The sequence below is a fragment of the Talpa europaea genome (genome assembly GCF_964194135.1).
Source record: "Talpa europaea genome assembly, chromosome: 11".
Lineage (NCBI taxonomy): Eukaryota > Metazoa > Chordata > Mammalia > Eulipotyphla > Talpidae > Talpa > Talpa europaea.
Genome location: NC_140078.1, coordinates 68,912,564 through 68,929,036, shown reverse-complemented (window position 1 = coordinate 68,929,036; position 16,473 = coordinate 68,912,564). Strand labels below are relative to the sequence as shown.

General features: G+C 51.4%; 1 protein-coding gene across 1 annotated transcript in view; it reads left to right on the top strand.

The window, feature by feature from the left end:
* Positions 1-16,473, top strand: part of DNAH1 (dynein axonemal heavy chain 1) — a gene marked incomplete at both ends in the record, with an annotated part of 67,417 nt that overhangs the window by 10,380 nt on the left and 40,564 nt on the right. The window contains 13 exons of the mRNA XM_084246740.1: positions 7,242-7,399; positions 8,239-8,450; positions 9,109-9,407; positions 9,893-10,043; positions 10,800-10,993; positions 11,073-11,298; positions 11,827-11,946; positions 12,444-12,526; positions 13,644-13,785; positions 14,113-14,268; positions 14,640-14,838; positions 14,915-15,168; positions 15,705-15,917. Coding sequence (XP_084102866.1) covers positions 7,242-7,399; positions 8,239-8,450; positions 9,109-9,407; positions 9,893-10,043; positions 10,800-10,993; positions 11,073-11,298; positions 11,827-11,946; positions 12,444-12,526; positions 13,644-13,785; positions 14,113-14,268; positions 14,640-14,838; positions 14,915-15,168; positions 15,705-15,917 — 2,407 coding nt within the window. The remainder of the gene's footprint in view (positions 1-7,241; positions 7,400-8,238; positions 8,451-9,108; positions 9,408-9,892; positions 10,044-10,799; positions 10,994-11,072; positions 11,299-11,826; positions 11,947-12,443; positions 12,527-13,643; positions 13,786-14,112; positions 14,269-14,639; positions 14,839-14,914; positions 15,169-15,704; positions 15,918-16,473) is intronic.

Genomic DNA, 16,473 nt, shown 5'->3' with positions numbered 1-16,473 from the left:
GAGGCAGGAGAGGTCTGCGTGCCATATGGGACCCTCCTCCGGTGGCCGGGGAGCAGCCGGGGATCGAACCGGCGCTGCAGAGGCTGCGGGCAACTTCGCAACCCAGCACTCAACCACTGCGCCACCAGGGAGGCCCGTGTAACTTTATTTTAATTTTTTCTTTTTATTTATTTATTTATTTAATTATTTATTTATTTTAATAGAGGCATGCTTTTTATTTATTTATTTGTTTGTTTGTTTGTTTCGTTTATACATGCACTGGGTATAGTCAGAAGCACTGGAGGGTGAGAGAATTCACCAGAGCCAGAGCAGGGAGCAGAGCAGGCAGAAGGACCGAAGTACACTGCCGAGGGGAGCAGCGGGCGGCAGGAGAGGTCTGCGCGCCATGTGGGACCCTCCTCCGGTGGCCGGGGAGCAGCCGGGGATCAAACTGGCGCTGCAGAGGCCACGGGCAGCTTCGCAACCCAGCGCTCAACCGCTGCGCCACCAGGGGAGGCCCTTTTCTTTTTATTTAGAGCTTTTATAAAGTGCCCTTAATTCCTTGCTTTCCTGTTTGACCTTTTATTTTTTATTTTTTTTATAGAGGCATGTTTTTATTTATGTATTTATTTATTTGTTTGTTTGTTTGCTTTGTTTATACAAGCACTGGGTACAGTCAGAAGTGCGGGAGGGTGAGAGAATTCACCAGAGCCAGAGCGGGGAGCAGAGCAGGCAGAAGGACTGAAGTACACTGCTGAGGGGAGCAGCGGGCGGCAGGGGAGGTCTACGCGCCATGTGGGACCCTCCTCCGCGCCATGTGGGACCCTCCTCCAGTGGCCAGGGAGCAGCTGGGGATCGAACCGGCGCTACAGAGGCTGCGGGCGGCTTCGCAAGCCAGCGCTCAATCGCTGCGCCACCAGGGAGGCCCCTGTTTGACCTTTTAATATCTGCTTTGTCAGTTGTAAATGGTATCCTTTTGCTCCTTTCTATTTCCTTTATCTTACTCTACTCTCCTCATTCCATTTTCCTCCTGTTTTTCATTGCTTTTTTTCTAGCTAATATTTTAATATGATGGGGTTTTTTTTTGCTATCATCTCTATCTTTGTTATTATCTTAAATCTACAAATAAATAAAAGTATATCCCCTACTTTTGAAAGTTTGAATTTTTCCACTTTGACTTTATAAAAGATCTACATTAGTACAGCAAGGACTCACTTAACATCTTTGTTAGGTTCTTAGAAATTGTGACTTTAAGAAAAATAATGTATAGTGAAAGCAGGTCCTCAAATAATGTTATCACATTCAACTTGGGCTAGGATTTTTTTCCCTCATGAACATAAAACAAAACGTTAAGCTAAAGGACATTATTTGAAGGCCTGCTATATCATTTTTCATTATCTCAAAGAAAAAGTCAAAATTGATAAGGATTTTGACTTTTCAGACAGAAGACATAATGTGCAAATAACATTCAGTGTTTGTTTTGCAGCAGCCATTATAGAAAGCACAACTAAAGTAGCCAGAATGGCACAACCAAGCTCTTTCCTGTACTGTATGTAGCACATCATTTCTGCTTTTACTGTATGTTACCGTGATTTTAGGCTTTGTGTTATTTGGTATGGTTGGTAGGTTATTTTTTGGGCCTGAGAATTCTCAAAAAAATTTCCATATAAATTACTGACTACTTTATACCTTTCTACTTAAAGAGAGGTTTCATAGGAATGCTTTACTTTCAGATAGCAGAAGAAGCCTATGTATGAAAAATATCAATTTCCCCTATCATCTTGTATTGAAGGAATTTAAAATCTGTCTTCCTTTTATCCTTGTAGGTTCTTGGCTAGGGATCTGTAACAAAACATAGATTAACAAGAGAATAGCATACAAATTAACTTTTATTCTTTTTTCTTTTCCTTTTCTTTTAACAGAGGCATGTCCTTATTTATTTATTTGTTTGTTTGTTTGTTTTGTTTATACAAGCACTGGGCACAGTCAGAAGCGCGGGAGGGTGAAAGAATTCACCAGAGCCAGAGTAGGGAGCAGAGCAGGCAGAAGGACCGAAGCACACTGCTGAGGGGAGCAGCGGGCGGCAGGAGAGGTCTGCACGCCATGTGGGACCCTCCTCCGGTGGCTGGGGAGGAGCCGGGGATCGAACCGGCGCCGCAGAGGCCGCGGGCAGCCTCGCAACCCAGAGCCCAACCACCGCGCCACCGGGGAGGCCCTACAAATTAACTTTTATGTGACAGAGACTTCAGAAGCAAGTGAAGACTTAAAAAAGTGGGTAAACCTGGTCACTTTTATGCTAGGTTTGGAGAGTGAAGAGTTATGGTAAAATGTGATAGAACAAAGGATATGAGCTAAAGGAAGTAAAAGGAGTAAACATGGGGGATTATTAAGGCTTCTATTTAGATTCCTCTGGGTTCCCTCCATTTTGGAGCTAAGAACGTCCCTTTCCTCCAGGTATAGGGAGGGCACAAGAGTGTCTTATGATCTGTTTCATGGGAAGGTCAGAGAGTCTTTCTCAAAATTGAAATGCCAAGACACCGTATTTGAGGTAGTGTGTCCTGAACCCTGTCATCCGATTACTGGATAAAGCTTCTTTCCTGTTAGATTTCTGTAAAGGGATTCACACTTTTATTCCTTGAGAGTTTTGAAAATACCTTGTTGCCTTGTTTTGTATGTTGCTTTTGAGAAGTCTGCTGGCAATCTAACTTTCTTTCCCTTGTAAGTTGTTTTGGAGGCCTTGGGGATTTTTTTCAGTCTTTGAAATTGAATAATTTCACTAATTTATGTCTCAAAGTTGATCATTGTGGATCGATTTTTCCAAGTACACAATGGACCTTTGCAAAACATGAGTCAGATGTCTTTTATTTCTGGAAATCTCTGTTACAGATTTAAATATTAGTTATGTTCCATTGTTTTTGCTTCTCTTCATCAGAGATTTCATATGTCTGTCTTGCTTTTTCTTTGCTTATTTCTGATTCAACCATTTGATGACCCTTATTAGTTCTTTTTCTCATTTTCATGCTCTTGGTTATATTCATTTTTTAAAATTTGACTCTGTTCTTCCATGGGCACCTTGTAACAGTCTTTCTTACTGAGATAATTTTGTTTCTTCCATTTCCACCCAGAATTCAATTAAGTACCTTTTCTTCTTGTTGTTTTCCTGCTTCTATGTTTTAGTTTTGAATTTCTTATTCAAGGTGTTCTTTTGCATGAGACTATTTAGTTCAGTTTGAACTATATTAGTTTTCTTTGTGTTTGGTTCTTCTTGGGAGGGGCGGTGTGAGGGTAGATGAAAATTTTCATCAGTTAACATGTTCTCTTTCTCATAGTAGCTTTATACTAACGTTGTTTACGTTTACCTAGTCATCTTTTGGATTTGGGATTATTACAACATTCCTGGTTCAAGGGCGCCCTCTTCCGTTAGTGTGGCAAACTGTCGTTGAGGTTTTTGTTTTGACGGGGGTGTGTGTGTGTATTGAGGCCAGGGGTTGTGTGTTCTCCAGGTTTTTGTTCTCTCTTATCTTGCAGGACCCTGCTTTTTACTTTTGCGTCTTTTCCTCTCACCCTCCAGTCTCTAAAGGACTCCTTTCCTTATACCTTCTACCCTCATAAGACATGATTTTCAATGATAGCTACCTTGAGTGCATGAGCCCAAATCTGTTCAGTGTTTTTGCAATTGAAGTGGCCTTCCTTCCTTCCTTCCTTCCTTCCTTCCTTCCTTCCTTCCTTCCTTCCTTCCTTCCTTCCTTCCTTCCTTCCTTCCTTCCTTCCTTCCTTCCTTCCTTCCTTCCTTCCTCCTCCCTCCCTCCCTCCCTCCCTCCTTCCCTCCTTCCTTCCTTCCCATAAGAACTGGAGTACAGGCCAGAGGTGTAGGGGGTGAGAGGATTCAGAGACAGAGCGGGGAGCAGAACAGGTGGATCTACTGAAATACACTACTGAGGGAGCAGCAGGAAAGTCAGGAGAAATCTGCTGTGCCATGTGGTTTGCTCCCTGCCTGGGTATCGAATTCGTGCTGCAGAGGCTGCGGATAGCTTCATAGGTTGCACATTAACCCCTTGCGCCACCAGGGAGGCCCTAGATTTTCTGGCAGGACTTTGGATCAATCTTAGGGCTACCTCTATTCCCTCTTCTGTGCAGTTTTTCTCAGACTGCCCTTGTTCTCCATGAAGGCTTAAGCAGGAGTATGAGTGACAGCTCACTTGGAATTGATGTTTATTTTCTACTTAAAGATAATGTGAGGTTTGGCATTCTCTTCATTCTAGTTATGCTGAAGTTGTGGGGCTAGGTAGTGTTATTTGTAGTTCTTGCTTTTTTTTTTTAAAGATTTATTTATTTGTGCATACAAGAACTGGGTGTAGGCCAGAGGTGCGGGGGGCGGGGAGGGGTGAGAGGATTCACCAGAGACAGAGTGGGGAGCAGAACAGGCAGATTGACTAAAATACACTGCTCAGGGGAGCAGTGGCCTGGGGGAGTCAAATTGATGTCATTACTCTGCTTGTCCAGAGTTGCATTTCTCAAGTTTTGTATCATGCAGAATATTTTTGGCAGTAACTTGTACCGTAGCAAAGATACTGGGCTCATACTGGGCTCATAAACCCTTGGTTTAGACAGCGGGGAACTGTACTACTTTACCTGTAATAAGAAATATAATGTAGGATGTCCCAGGCTTGACATCAGAGCTCTGTCTGGGCAAAATAGCAATAGTACTTTCAAAAGCTTGAGGTCTAGGATTCGAGTCTGGCCAGAGATTGTGCTCCCGAGAAGTAGTCTTGATTTACTGATGAATTCCTCTCAGGAGAACCCTATAAAGGACGGAAGGAATGGGCCTCCCTAGTGGCAGAAGGGGTTAAAACACAACCTATGAAGCTATCCACAGCCACTGCAGCATGAGTTCGATCCCTTGCTGGCCAGGGAGCAACCCACATGGCGCAGCAGACCTCTCCTGTCTCACCCGCTGCTCCCCTCAGCAGTATATTTCACTCATTCTGCCTGTTCTGCTGCCACTCTCTCTGGTGAATTCTCTCACCCACCATACCTCTGGCCTATACCCCAGTTCTTGTATGAATAAATAAATAAATCTTTTTTTAAAAAAAGGACGGAAGGAAGCAGGAAATTATACAAGAAGCAGCTATGTAGGTGTTGTCTGGAGGAAAAGTCCAGTCATTGATACCATGGGGAACTCTGGCTCATAAATGATACCACAGAATTTGTCCTGAGCGTGATGTAACAAGAGGGCTTGTTTTTATATCTGCATCAGCCATTGATCATACCTGGGTCAGTTCCCCACTCCTGAACCAGCTACTTCCACTATCATGGGCTTAGACAACTAGTTGGGGTGTCCCTGGAGCAGAAGCTCTCTGGCCTTCCCCAAAGTCAAGTGATAAAGGAGTGAATTCTGGGGCAAAAGTGAGGTGCAATTAGGAAGAAATGGACATTAAGCAGGCATGTGTGGTAAGTATCCGCCTTGTACTAGGCATGGGAGACACACCCAACAAAGGACTCCCTCATTCCCTCAGGGGCCTTAGTCTTGCCAGGAAGATAGACAGTGAGAAAGTTCTGTGACTGGGCTACTGTGACCACAGACCACGAAAAGGAAACAGAGTTGTCTTGAAGGAACTTTATACATGAGATGGTCAGGGAAGGTCTTATCGGGGTGATAACTTTGAGCTGAGGCCGAAAAAAGTAAGAGATGAAGAGGACTTTGGTTGAGGGAACAAATGTGCCCAAGTTGAGAGGTAGGGACAAGCTTGGGAGTGTTGCGGACAAGAAGGGTGCTAATGTAACTCAAGAGAGGGCTGCAGTGGCTGGGGAGATGGAGAGAGAGGCTAGGCCATGTCACGTGGGTTGTGATAAAGTACATCACAGGACTCCTGCTTGTGGTAAGCCAGCAGAGGACTCTGAGCAGTGGACACAGTTCCCCTTTGACATGTTAAAGATATTTCTTCTTTCCCTCCATGCCAAATGGAGAATGGACCACAAGGGGGCCAGAGTGGAGGCAGGGAGGCCAGTGAGGACACTCATGCTGTCACCCAGGCTGGAGACAATGCTGGTGGCTGGGGCGAGACTCATGGCTGAGGAGCAGGAAAGAAGTACATTTAGTTGGGGTTTCTTTGGAGATGGAGCCAGTGAGACCTGCTTATACTTTGAACAAGCCAAGTGCACATCCAAAAGAGGGCAGTGAGGCTCACTCCAGGTTCTGGGTACTTACTGAGATGAGGGAGACTTTGGGAGGGGCAGAGCAGAGGGATGAGAGTGGATTTCTAGGCCTGGTTGAGAACCTGTTGAAGATGAGGCCAGTCCCCTGTCAGTGAAATTCTCTACAATGCCCCCCTGCCCTGATGTGAGAGAAGACTGCAGGCATTTGAGATTTCCGCGGGGTACAATGCCCAGAACTTTTGTAGCCTTTTCAGGAGTATTGGAAGTAAACGGAGGTAAAAAGGACAGAAAAGATAAAGTAGGAAGAGTATGATCCACAAGGCAAGGAGGAGCCCAGCCAGGGGCCTAGCACAGAAGGTGTGCTCAGTGAGTGAGTGAATGGATAAATGAACAAAATGCCTTCAGGGTCTGTGTGTTTGAGGAGGGTGGGGATGGTGTGCAAGCTCCCTCCAGACCCGGTGGTTCTGTATCTCAGAGTCCAGTTTAGAAGTGAGGAACCTGGGCTGCTCACACAAAAGTAGGGACTGGATGGATCAGTGTGGCCACCGCAAAGGACAGTATATGCCAAGGCTTTGGGGTGAGAGCTCAGTGCCTTTGAGAAATCAGTGGCTGCCCATGGCTGGAACCGGGTGGGAACAGGGAAGTGGCCTGATAGGAGGTGGGGGCTGTAGGGTAGAAGCAGCTAGAGGAGACTCTTGGGTCTCAAGAAAAGGTTTGCCTTTACTCTAGGACCTAGGGGACCCTAGAATGGAATTTAAACAAGAAAAGAACATGACCAGATCTGAGCGGATCAGACTGGGCAGGAGTGGAACTGAGGCCCCCAGGCAGGGAGGGTGGCCTACACTAGGATGACACTGAGACGTAGGAAGCAAAATGGGGAGACTCAGGGACTGATACAGCGGGGGCGGGGGTGGCATGAGAGAGGCGTGATGGAGGTTAGTGAGTGGACAACTGTGGGAGGTGTGCTCAGGAATTCAGAGGGGGAGCCCCAAGCTCATGTCCCCAGGTCCATGTGAGAGCAGAGCCTGGGCTCCAGCTGGCTCACAGTTCAGGGTTGACAAGGATTGTGGAGCCCCCTAAATCCCCTTTTCCCTTCCCGTGGGCAGGGTTCTGGAGCACCTCAGCAGTCTCTCCAGAGAAGTGAACCTGGACTACGAGCGCAGCATGAACAAGATCAACTTTGACCAAATTGTCACCTCTAAGCCTGACACATTCTTCTATGTGACCCTGCCTAAGGAGGAGGAGGAGAAGGTGCCCAAACAAGGTGAGGGGGTTGGACAAATAGGCCTACAGCCCCGTTCACCTCCTGCCTCTAGAACGTCTCTGCCACTGTAGGTATCTGACCCCACACTTACCTACACCTGTCCTGGCCCCAGCTTTCGTCCCCTTTCAACTAATTGCCTGGAGAGCTCGGGGAGTGGGTGGGAGGGTAGAAGAGAGCTCTTTAAAAATATGAGTCTGAGTAGCAGGGTAAAGATGTTCTAGGAAAGCTGTGTTCAGCAGTGGGTGAAAAGGGCTCTGATTATCTGGCCCAGGGAGAGACAGCCTTTTCTTCCTCCAGTAGCAAGAGGAGGCTGGTGTTATTGCCTGTTTGACATGTGCGGACCAAGTCTCAGAGTGGGACACTGGGCCCCCCAAGCCTCCCTGCTTTGGGCTCCTCAGCTCCGCCAATATTGGTTCCTGGACCCAATTTCCACTTCTGTCACATTCCCAGGAAGTCAGGGTGTGGTGTGGATGTTGGGTACCTCAAGGGCCCTGGGCCTTTGTTGTTTTTTTGTCTTCTTTTCTTAATGTTCCAGGGCAGGCCCCACATGTGTGCAGAGTGGGTGGGGGTGAATGGGGAGAGGCTCTGAAGTTCACCCTCTCAAGGGGTCTGTGACCCAGGGGCCCTGGAGGGATTTGTTTACCCAGCCCAGAGATGGCACCGCACCGTGGGGCTTTGGGGCCACTCAGGCAGTCCATGGGAAAGGAAGGGTCTTGGGACATGGGTGTCTCTTTTGTTGGAGGCAGGAGTGTGTCCTTTCTGCGACATCATTCTGGATCCATCATTCTGGACACTCCCATGGAGTGTCCCTGACCTGGCTTTTGGTCCCATCCCCTCAGGGCTGGTGGAAGTCCCCAAGTACCCCTTCCTGGAGCAGAAGGAGGACTTCACCTTTGTGTCCCTGCTCACGCGACCAGAGGTCATCATGGCCCTCAGCAAGGTGCGGGCCGAGTGCAACAAGGTGACCTCCATGTCCCTATTCCACTCAAGCCTGTCCAAGTACAGCCGCCTGGAAGAGTTTGAGCAGATCCAGTCACAAACCTTCTCCCAGGTGTGTGAGCCTCAAAGACACAGAGGGGCATGCAGGCAAGGGAGGCCACCATCCTTGACACAGACCAGGAGCCTCTGGGGAAGGGGAGGGCTTGCTTGACCAGTGAGGCTGCAGCCACTGCCTTCCAAACCAGCCTCGCCTCCTTCTAGGCCCTGTAGGAGGCTGGGGTGGGTTCTAAGGGATGGCTCAGCTTGGAGACAAAAGGAGAGCCAGGGTGAGCCCCCTTTCCAGTCATTAGCCATCTCAACCCTGGGATATAGACTGCTTGTCTAAGGCGGGCAGGAGTCCCATGAACCCTCATATCTATCTGAAGGTTAAGGTGTGAGGGTGGAGAGGCACAGCCTCATGGGAGAACTTCCAGCAGACCTGAGAGTAAGCTCCCGTTACCTCCCACCTCACCTCTCATTTCCATTCTGGATTTCTGTCTCTTGCTCTGCCTATTCTCTGTGTCTCCCTTGGCTGAAGGGAAAGTCCTATTCTGCTGCCCACCCCACCCCCCTTCCCCATAGCAGCCTGGGGCCCTGGCCTCATGAAGGTGTTGGTTGGTGGGGCTTGGCAGTATTTTGGGGTCAGGGGAGGATCCCTCCATGGTCATCTCAGTCCTGAGGCTGCCCCAGCACCCTGGTGCCTCCTGTGATGCCACCTGTGGCCCCCTTAGGTGCAGATGTTCCTCAAGGACACCTGGGTCAGCACGCTCAAGGTGGCCATGCGCAGCAGCCTGCGTGACATGAGCAAGGGCTGGTATAACCTCTACGAGACCAACTGGGAGGTGTACCTCATGTCGAAGCTGCGCAAGCTGATGGAGCTGATCAAGTACATGCTGCAGGACACACTGCGCTTCCTGGTGCAGGACTCGCTAACCAGCTTCTCCAACTTCATCAATGATGCCTGTTACAGTGTGCTCGACTGCCCAGATGACATGGTCTGGGGTGAAGACTTTAGTAACAGTCCCTACAGGTGGGGCAGCTGTGAGGCGGGGTTGGGGGGCTGTAGACAGCAGGACTATTCCTTTGCAGGTCTCAATAGCCAGCATGGTCATGAGTGAGGAAACCAGGGAGGCCAGGGTTGGGGTAGCCAGCACTGCCAGGCCCTGGAGAGTGGGGAGGGCCCAGCTTCCCCCTGGGCGGGGGAGATCTTCTACCATCTCTGGCTTGTGTTGCTCTGGTCACCTTTGTTCTCTCATTGAGTTACTCAGCAGAGAATAGGGTCTCTGAGCACTACCATGAACCAGGCAGAGTGCTAGAGGAATAAGAGAGGCATAGCCCCTCTCTCACAGAGGACAGATACTGACTAAGTGAATAATTAGAAACAGGCGTTGCCCATCACATGGAGTTCCTCCCTCTTCCTGGTGCCCTTATGATGACGGGGGCAGAGGGTTGGGTTTGCTGTGCATAGATCTTCTCAGTCCCTGCCCATGGTTAACCTGACCATTGCCCCCATAGGCCCCGGAAGAATCCCCTCTTCATTGTGGACTTGGTGCTGGACAGCACAGGAGTGCACTACAGCACCCTGCCAGAGCAGTTTGAGACGTCACTGCTCAACCTCTTTGACAAGGGCATCCTGGCCACTCAGGCGGTGCCCCAGCTGGAGAAGGTACAATGTCCCTGCAGCTAGAGACGTAGGTGCCCTCTGCTCTGGCTCCTGGAGCCTTAGGGTATTACCTGGAGTTTTGGGGCAGTTCAGGTTTATCCCAGGCCTCCCACCTGGCTGGCTGTGTGCTTAGCCCTTCAGTTCTTGATTAGCTCATCTGATCCTCACTACATTCTGATGTGGGAACGCGAATAGCCTCATGTTGTAGACTTAGATTTGGAATTTAGCCACAGATCACATAGCTGCCAGCACCAGGCCTGTGATTGGAAATGGTCACTCACCCACTACTGCCACTGCTATGATTGACCCACATTCCACCCTTGACCCACCGAGCTCCCGACCTCTCTCTTCACCTCAAGATATGACATACTGACCTCTACACTCAGGACCACACACTCTTCCTGGCCTTAGAACCCACTCCAGTCTCCTCTTGTCTCCCTTGGGGTCAGTCAGAGCTGTCAGTCCGTATCTTTCCTTAGCTTTGGGCTGGGTTGGGCAAGGTAGTAGAAGACCCTGCCCCACATTGAGCCTCATGGCGCTTCCAACCCTGTCTCAGTCCACAGTCCCCTCTAAGAGACCACAGCAAACCTCTCCCCCACCCCACCCTGTCTGCGCTTGGCCTCACTGCCACCCCCTCAGTTGTTGGATCACACCTCCAACCCCCAAATGAATAATCATCAATGAACTTACCAAAAATGGCAGCTCATCCTACCAACAATCATAGCAATCATGCACCCTTCCTTCCCCTTGGCTCCACAGCTGGTGATGGAGGACATCTTTATCAGCGGCAACCCCCTGCTGGAGTCTGTGGGGCTTCACGAGCCTCTTGTGGAGGAGCTGCGGGCTGTCATCGCTAATGCTGTGCGCAAGGCCATGATCCCCCTGCAGGCCTATGCCAAGAAGTACAGAAAGTACCTGGAGCTGAACAACAATGACATTGCCACCTTCCTCAAGTGCGTGCATGCACATCTGATGTGTTTGTGTGTTGGGGAGACCCCTACCCTCTCATTACTCACTGCCTGCTGTCTGCAGGGATTACCAGACACAGTGCCCATCGGCCGAAGTGGTGCGGGAGGTGGTGCTTACCCACTTGCAGGAGAAGGAGATCCTGGACAGTTCACTGCCCAGCAGCATTGTCATTGGGCCCTTCTACATCAATGTTGACAATGTCAAGCAGAGCCTGTCCAAGAAGCGCAAGGCCCTGGCCACTTCCATGCTGGACATCCTGGCCAAAAACCTACACCAGGAGGTGGACAATGTAAGCACCACCTTGCCCCCACCAGGTCCCACTGCCCACAGCAATACACCATGGTGAACTCCCAAAAGCAAGCTGTCCCCAGGTGACTGCAGACATCCAGGCCAATGGAAGGATCTGGAAGTCACCCTACTTTGACCCTGCCTATCTGCAGGGTACTGTCCTATAAAGGAAGGTCCCAGGAAGCAGATGCTGCTGCCTCCATCCCTAAACTTATAGATACCCTGGAAACTCACAAAGGTCACCCTGCAAAGATCCATCGAGAGCTGGGGCTGGGCAAGTGCTGGCTCAGAAGTCCTGTGCGTGCAAGTAGCTGCAGGAGGTAGAGAGTGAAGTGAGCTGCTGGCTCTCTCACCCTGCCTCAAGGCCTCAGGAGCTGGCTGAGAGCACCTCTTCCCAAACGTACTGCAGGATGTGGTGGGGTAGTGCAGTTACCTGTGGGGAACACTGGGGACCCAGGAGGAGGAGCAGGTCCTAGGGGAGGCAAGAGAGGGGCACATTGCCTCCTCAGAGCCTTCTTTGCACTGCCAGATCTGTGAGGAGTTCCGAAGCATCAGCCGCAAGATCTACGAGAAGCCCAATAGCATCGAGGAGCTGGCTGAGCTTCGTGAATGGATGAAGAGCATACCTGAGAAGCTGGAGGGGCTGGAGGTGAGCTGGGCACACAGGGGTCACTGTCCAGGAGCCTGCTGGGGCTGAGGTCAGGTGGGCATACAAAGGACTGGGGGGCTAGGAGGCACAAGAGACTAAGGGTGGGGAATGGGCAGGGACTGGGCCCATGGAGATGAGGCAGATGCACAGAGGAAAGATAGGGTGTGGAGGGTGCTGTGAGGCAGGTTCATGATGGAGATTCAGGGTCATGCGATCTGGGAGGTCAGGAAGGTGGAAAGTATGGGTTGGGGGCCAGAGGTTGGAGACATGGTGGCCATAGCCCTGGCCCTTGAAGCCCTGAGCCCAGTGAGGGTCTTACACCCCACACCTCCTTCCCCATCCTGGCCTCCTCTCTCTGGAAGACAGCATCCTCTCCCTAGCTCCCAACCGCTTTGGAAACCAGGTCCCAGTTACATGTACTCCTCCTTGCCCCACCATTAACAGTCCCTGCCATCCCCCAACGCACATGCAGTTCTCATCACCACCTGTCCATGCAGGAGCGAATTGCGAAGGTCATGGACGACTACCAGATCATGGATGAGTTCCTTTACAACCTCAGTGTAGATGACTTCAATGACAAGTGAGTGGGAGCTTGGTCCCTACACTGGGCAGATGTGGACAGCAGGATGTAGGGGAGGGGTGCAGTTGCTCGCTAATATTCTGACTGCTGTAGGCTGGAAGGTCACAGCAGCAATGCCCTCAAAGATGCCAGAGGCCGTGGTTCTACAGAGCTGGAACCAGGGCCAGGTGGCCAGTGGGGCAAAAAGAAATCAGTTGGACCTCTTGGCCCGGGGGCCCTGCAGTGCCCCAGCCCCATCTCCATTCTCTACCCCAGCATCGACGTGACACACCTTCACTCCAGCCCTAGGATCCCCTTGTTTGTGGTTGAGGCCCTTTGGGGTCCTGGGGAATGCTGAGAGAAGGCAGAGCCCAGCCTGGTGGGCAGTCCCTGGGGAGGGGCATTTGTTCCGACCCAGCTTGAGTCTTGTGGTATATGGCTTCTGGTTGGGATTGACTTAGCAAGGCCTCCAGGACTCCTTGCCCACCCTGCCTCACAGACTGGAGGGGCCTTCAGGACACACACCTAGCAGAGTTTGACATTGGCCCTTGGGAGTCCTGCCCAAGAGCCCCAAAGCCTCCTGGTGCTCACTGAGGGCCTTGCCAGGGTCAGCATCCCTAGGCCAGCTGCGGGCAGAATCCTTGAGTCCTATAGAGCCTCCCACTCTAGCCAGGCAAAGGGAGTTAGTCCAATATGAAGGAAGCCGGCCTTCTGGCCCTGGTTGGTCACCAAGGAAATGCATGTTGGATGCTTTACTTTGCCTCAGCTCAGGGGAGGACCCTTTAGACCATGGAATTTAAGAGGGGAACTCAGCATCACCCATCTCATTTCAGACACCATCCCCTGCCTTACCCATCACTGCATTGGGCCCATTAGATCTGCATCTCCTGTGATGCTGACCACAGTTCCCTCACCAATATCCCAGGGCAGGGACTACGCTGCGAGGCATGCCCACACCCTGAGGGTGGCAATGGTAACTTCCGGTTCACTCCTGCTTCCCAGTTGCCCAAGCCTGGATATTCCAGCTGCTGCCTGAACTCCCCCATTCTCCCCTTCATCCTGGGTGCCCCTGCCTAGCCTGTCCACCCCATGATTCAGCTATGACGTTTCTCCCAATCTTTACCCCTGCCCTATCCAGATGGGCTGCCAGCAACTGGCCTTCCAAGATCCTTGGGCAGATAGAGATAGTGCAGCAGCAGCACATAGAAGATGAGGAGAAGTTCCGCAAAATCCAGATCATGGATCAGAACAACTTCCAGGAGAAGCTGGAAGGACTGCAGGTGGGTTGGCCGGGCACTCCATTAGCTCCCTTCCATGCTCATACAGCTCTCCAGGCCTGGTCTCACTTCAAGATCCAGAAAAGTTCAGAGTAGCAAAGAGCCCCCGTGGACAACGAGCACAGTATTCAGGGCACTGGGTCTTCCTCTGACCTTGCCGTGCTACAATGGGTGTGATACCGGCCCGGAAGCTACTCACTCCAGGAGAACAGAGCCCCTAGAACTTGGAGACGATGCCCTCGGGACCTTGAGCTCCTGGGCATAGAGGGAGGACACATGGGCATAGGTGGCGCTGCGGCCACCTCTGACCCCTTGCTCCTTGACCCATAGCTGGTGGTAGCCGGATTTTCCACCCATGTGGAGATTGCAAGAGCACATGAGATCGCCAATGAGGTGCGGAGGGTCAAGAAGCAGCTGAAGGACTGCCAGCAGCTGGCCTTACTCTACAACAACCGCGAGCGCATCTTTGGCTTACCCATCACTAACGTAGGTTCCCGTGGGCATGCTGTTCCCCTTACTCCCCAGGTGTGAGGAAGAGCCCATACTACCGGCAGCCATGTCAGAACCCTGCTGCTAGGTGGCAGGCCCTGGCTTTTGGGGGGCAGAACTGAGCAGGCTGCAGAGAGGAAATGACCTACCCATGGGCGGGAGGCCTGAGGGTCAGTGCAGGACTTGCTCAGTCTGAGCCCAGACCTGTGAAGGGTAGGAAGGAGGGAGGCCAGGTTTAGGCCAGGCCATGGGGACAGGACCAGAGACAGCAGCCAGGAGCCAGGAGGGGACAAGAACCTGACCTAAGAAGGAGTGAGGTAGAGAGGCTGGGGAGCACCGAGACAGCCCTGACTCTCCTGTCCTCACAGTATGACAAGCTCTCCAGGATGGTGAGGGATTTCCAACCTTACCTGGACCTCTGGACCACAGCCTCCGACTGGCTGCGCTGGTCTGAGAGCTGGATGAATGACCCCCTATCTGCCATCGATGCTGAGCAGTTAGAGAAGAATGTCATCGAGTCCTTCAAGACCATGCACAAGTGCGTGAAGCAGTTCAGGGACATTCCAGGTAGGCCAAGCTCTTCCAGTCCCTCCTTCCTGGACTTTGCTGGCTGCCTCTCATACCTGCCTGCCCTGCCCAACAGCCTGCCAGGAAGTGGCCTTAGACATCCAGTCCCGCATCGAGGAGTTCAAGCCTTATATCCCGCTGATCCAGGGGCTGCGCAACCCTGGCATGCGGAACCGGCACTGGGAGTTACTGTCCGATGAGATCGACATCAACGTGAGGCCCAAGGCCAACCTGACTTTCTCCCGTTGCCTCGAGATGAACTTGCAGGACCACATCGAGAGCATCAGCAAGGTGGCTGAAGTGGCCAGCAAGGAGTATGCCATCGAGCAGGTGGGTAGCCACCAGCAGGCCTCCCCACCCCAGGCCTGCCCAGCAGTGTGGGGGGATGACATACTGGGCCCCATTCCTGGGATCGTTCCCCAGGCCCAAGGATAGAAGTACATTCCATTAGGTGAGTTCATACTGTAAATAAGTGCTTGACCAGTGTCTCCCACCCCTGTGAGTGCTCATCCTCCTCTTGTAGGAATGACTGACAGCATACCCTCATCTAATAGATGAGTAAATGCAGGCTCAGAGAGTTCGTAACTCATAACAAAGTCAGTAAGTCCTAGAACTGGGATCAGAAATCCTAACTGGCGTGTGTACATGCATGTTATACATGTGCAGCACATGTGTGAGAACAGCCGATCTAGAATTCAGGTGAGAGCCTGCAGGCAATCTGTTGACCAGACAGGTAGAAATATTTGCCAGAGGGGCCTGAGCAAATACCATGGCTGCGCAGAACCGGCTCTTCCCTACACAATGATGCCAGCCAGCTCACCAGCCAGCCCACCCCACAACCAGCTTCGACTCTTTCCCCACCCCAGGCACTGGACAAGATGGAGAAGGAGTGGTCGACCACGCTGTTTAATGTGCTGCCCTACAAGGAGACGGAGACTTACATCCTCAAGAGCCCAGATGAGGCCTCACAGCTATTGGATGACCACATTATCATGACCCAGGGCATGTCCTTCTCGCCCTACAAGAAGCCCTTTGAGCAACGCATCAACTCCTGGGAGAGCAAATTGAAGCTGACACAGGTGGGCCCAGCTTGCCCTCTCTGACCCCTCCCCCACCCTCATGGCACCCTGCCCCATGGTGGATAGGTGCGGCTTGAAGTGGTAGAGTGCCTTGCCCAGGTCAGCACAGCTCCTAGCTCTCTGATGGGTCCCTCTCATCAAGGGGAGGGGCGTAGGAGCTGCCTGTAGATGGTCAAAGGGTTGTCTCTGCTTGGGATGACCAGGAACTCCAGTCTTAGAACTGAGGCTTAGAACTGAGGTTTAAAACTAAGCCTCAGTCTTAGCCCTAAGGCTCCTCAGTACTTTCTCCCACTCTGTTCTGAGTTTCCCATTCCCACACCATTTGGAGCTAGTTTGGATGGGCACTGGGGACTGCCCCTCTTTAGGGGTCCAGGCCAAACACGGGGACTGTTTGCAGGGCACTGGAGGACAGGGCTGGATCCAGGCCTACTAGTGAGTCTGACAGCTCATTTTCTGGACCCTTCCTGGGAACTGTTCAAAAGCTCCAGTGAAGGCCAGAAGCTGAGTAAGGAGCACGGTCTGTTTGTTCCTTGGATCACCCGGAGATGCCTGAGCT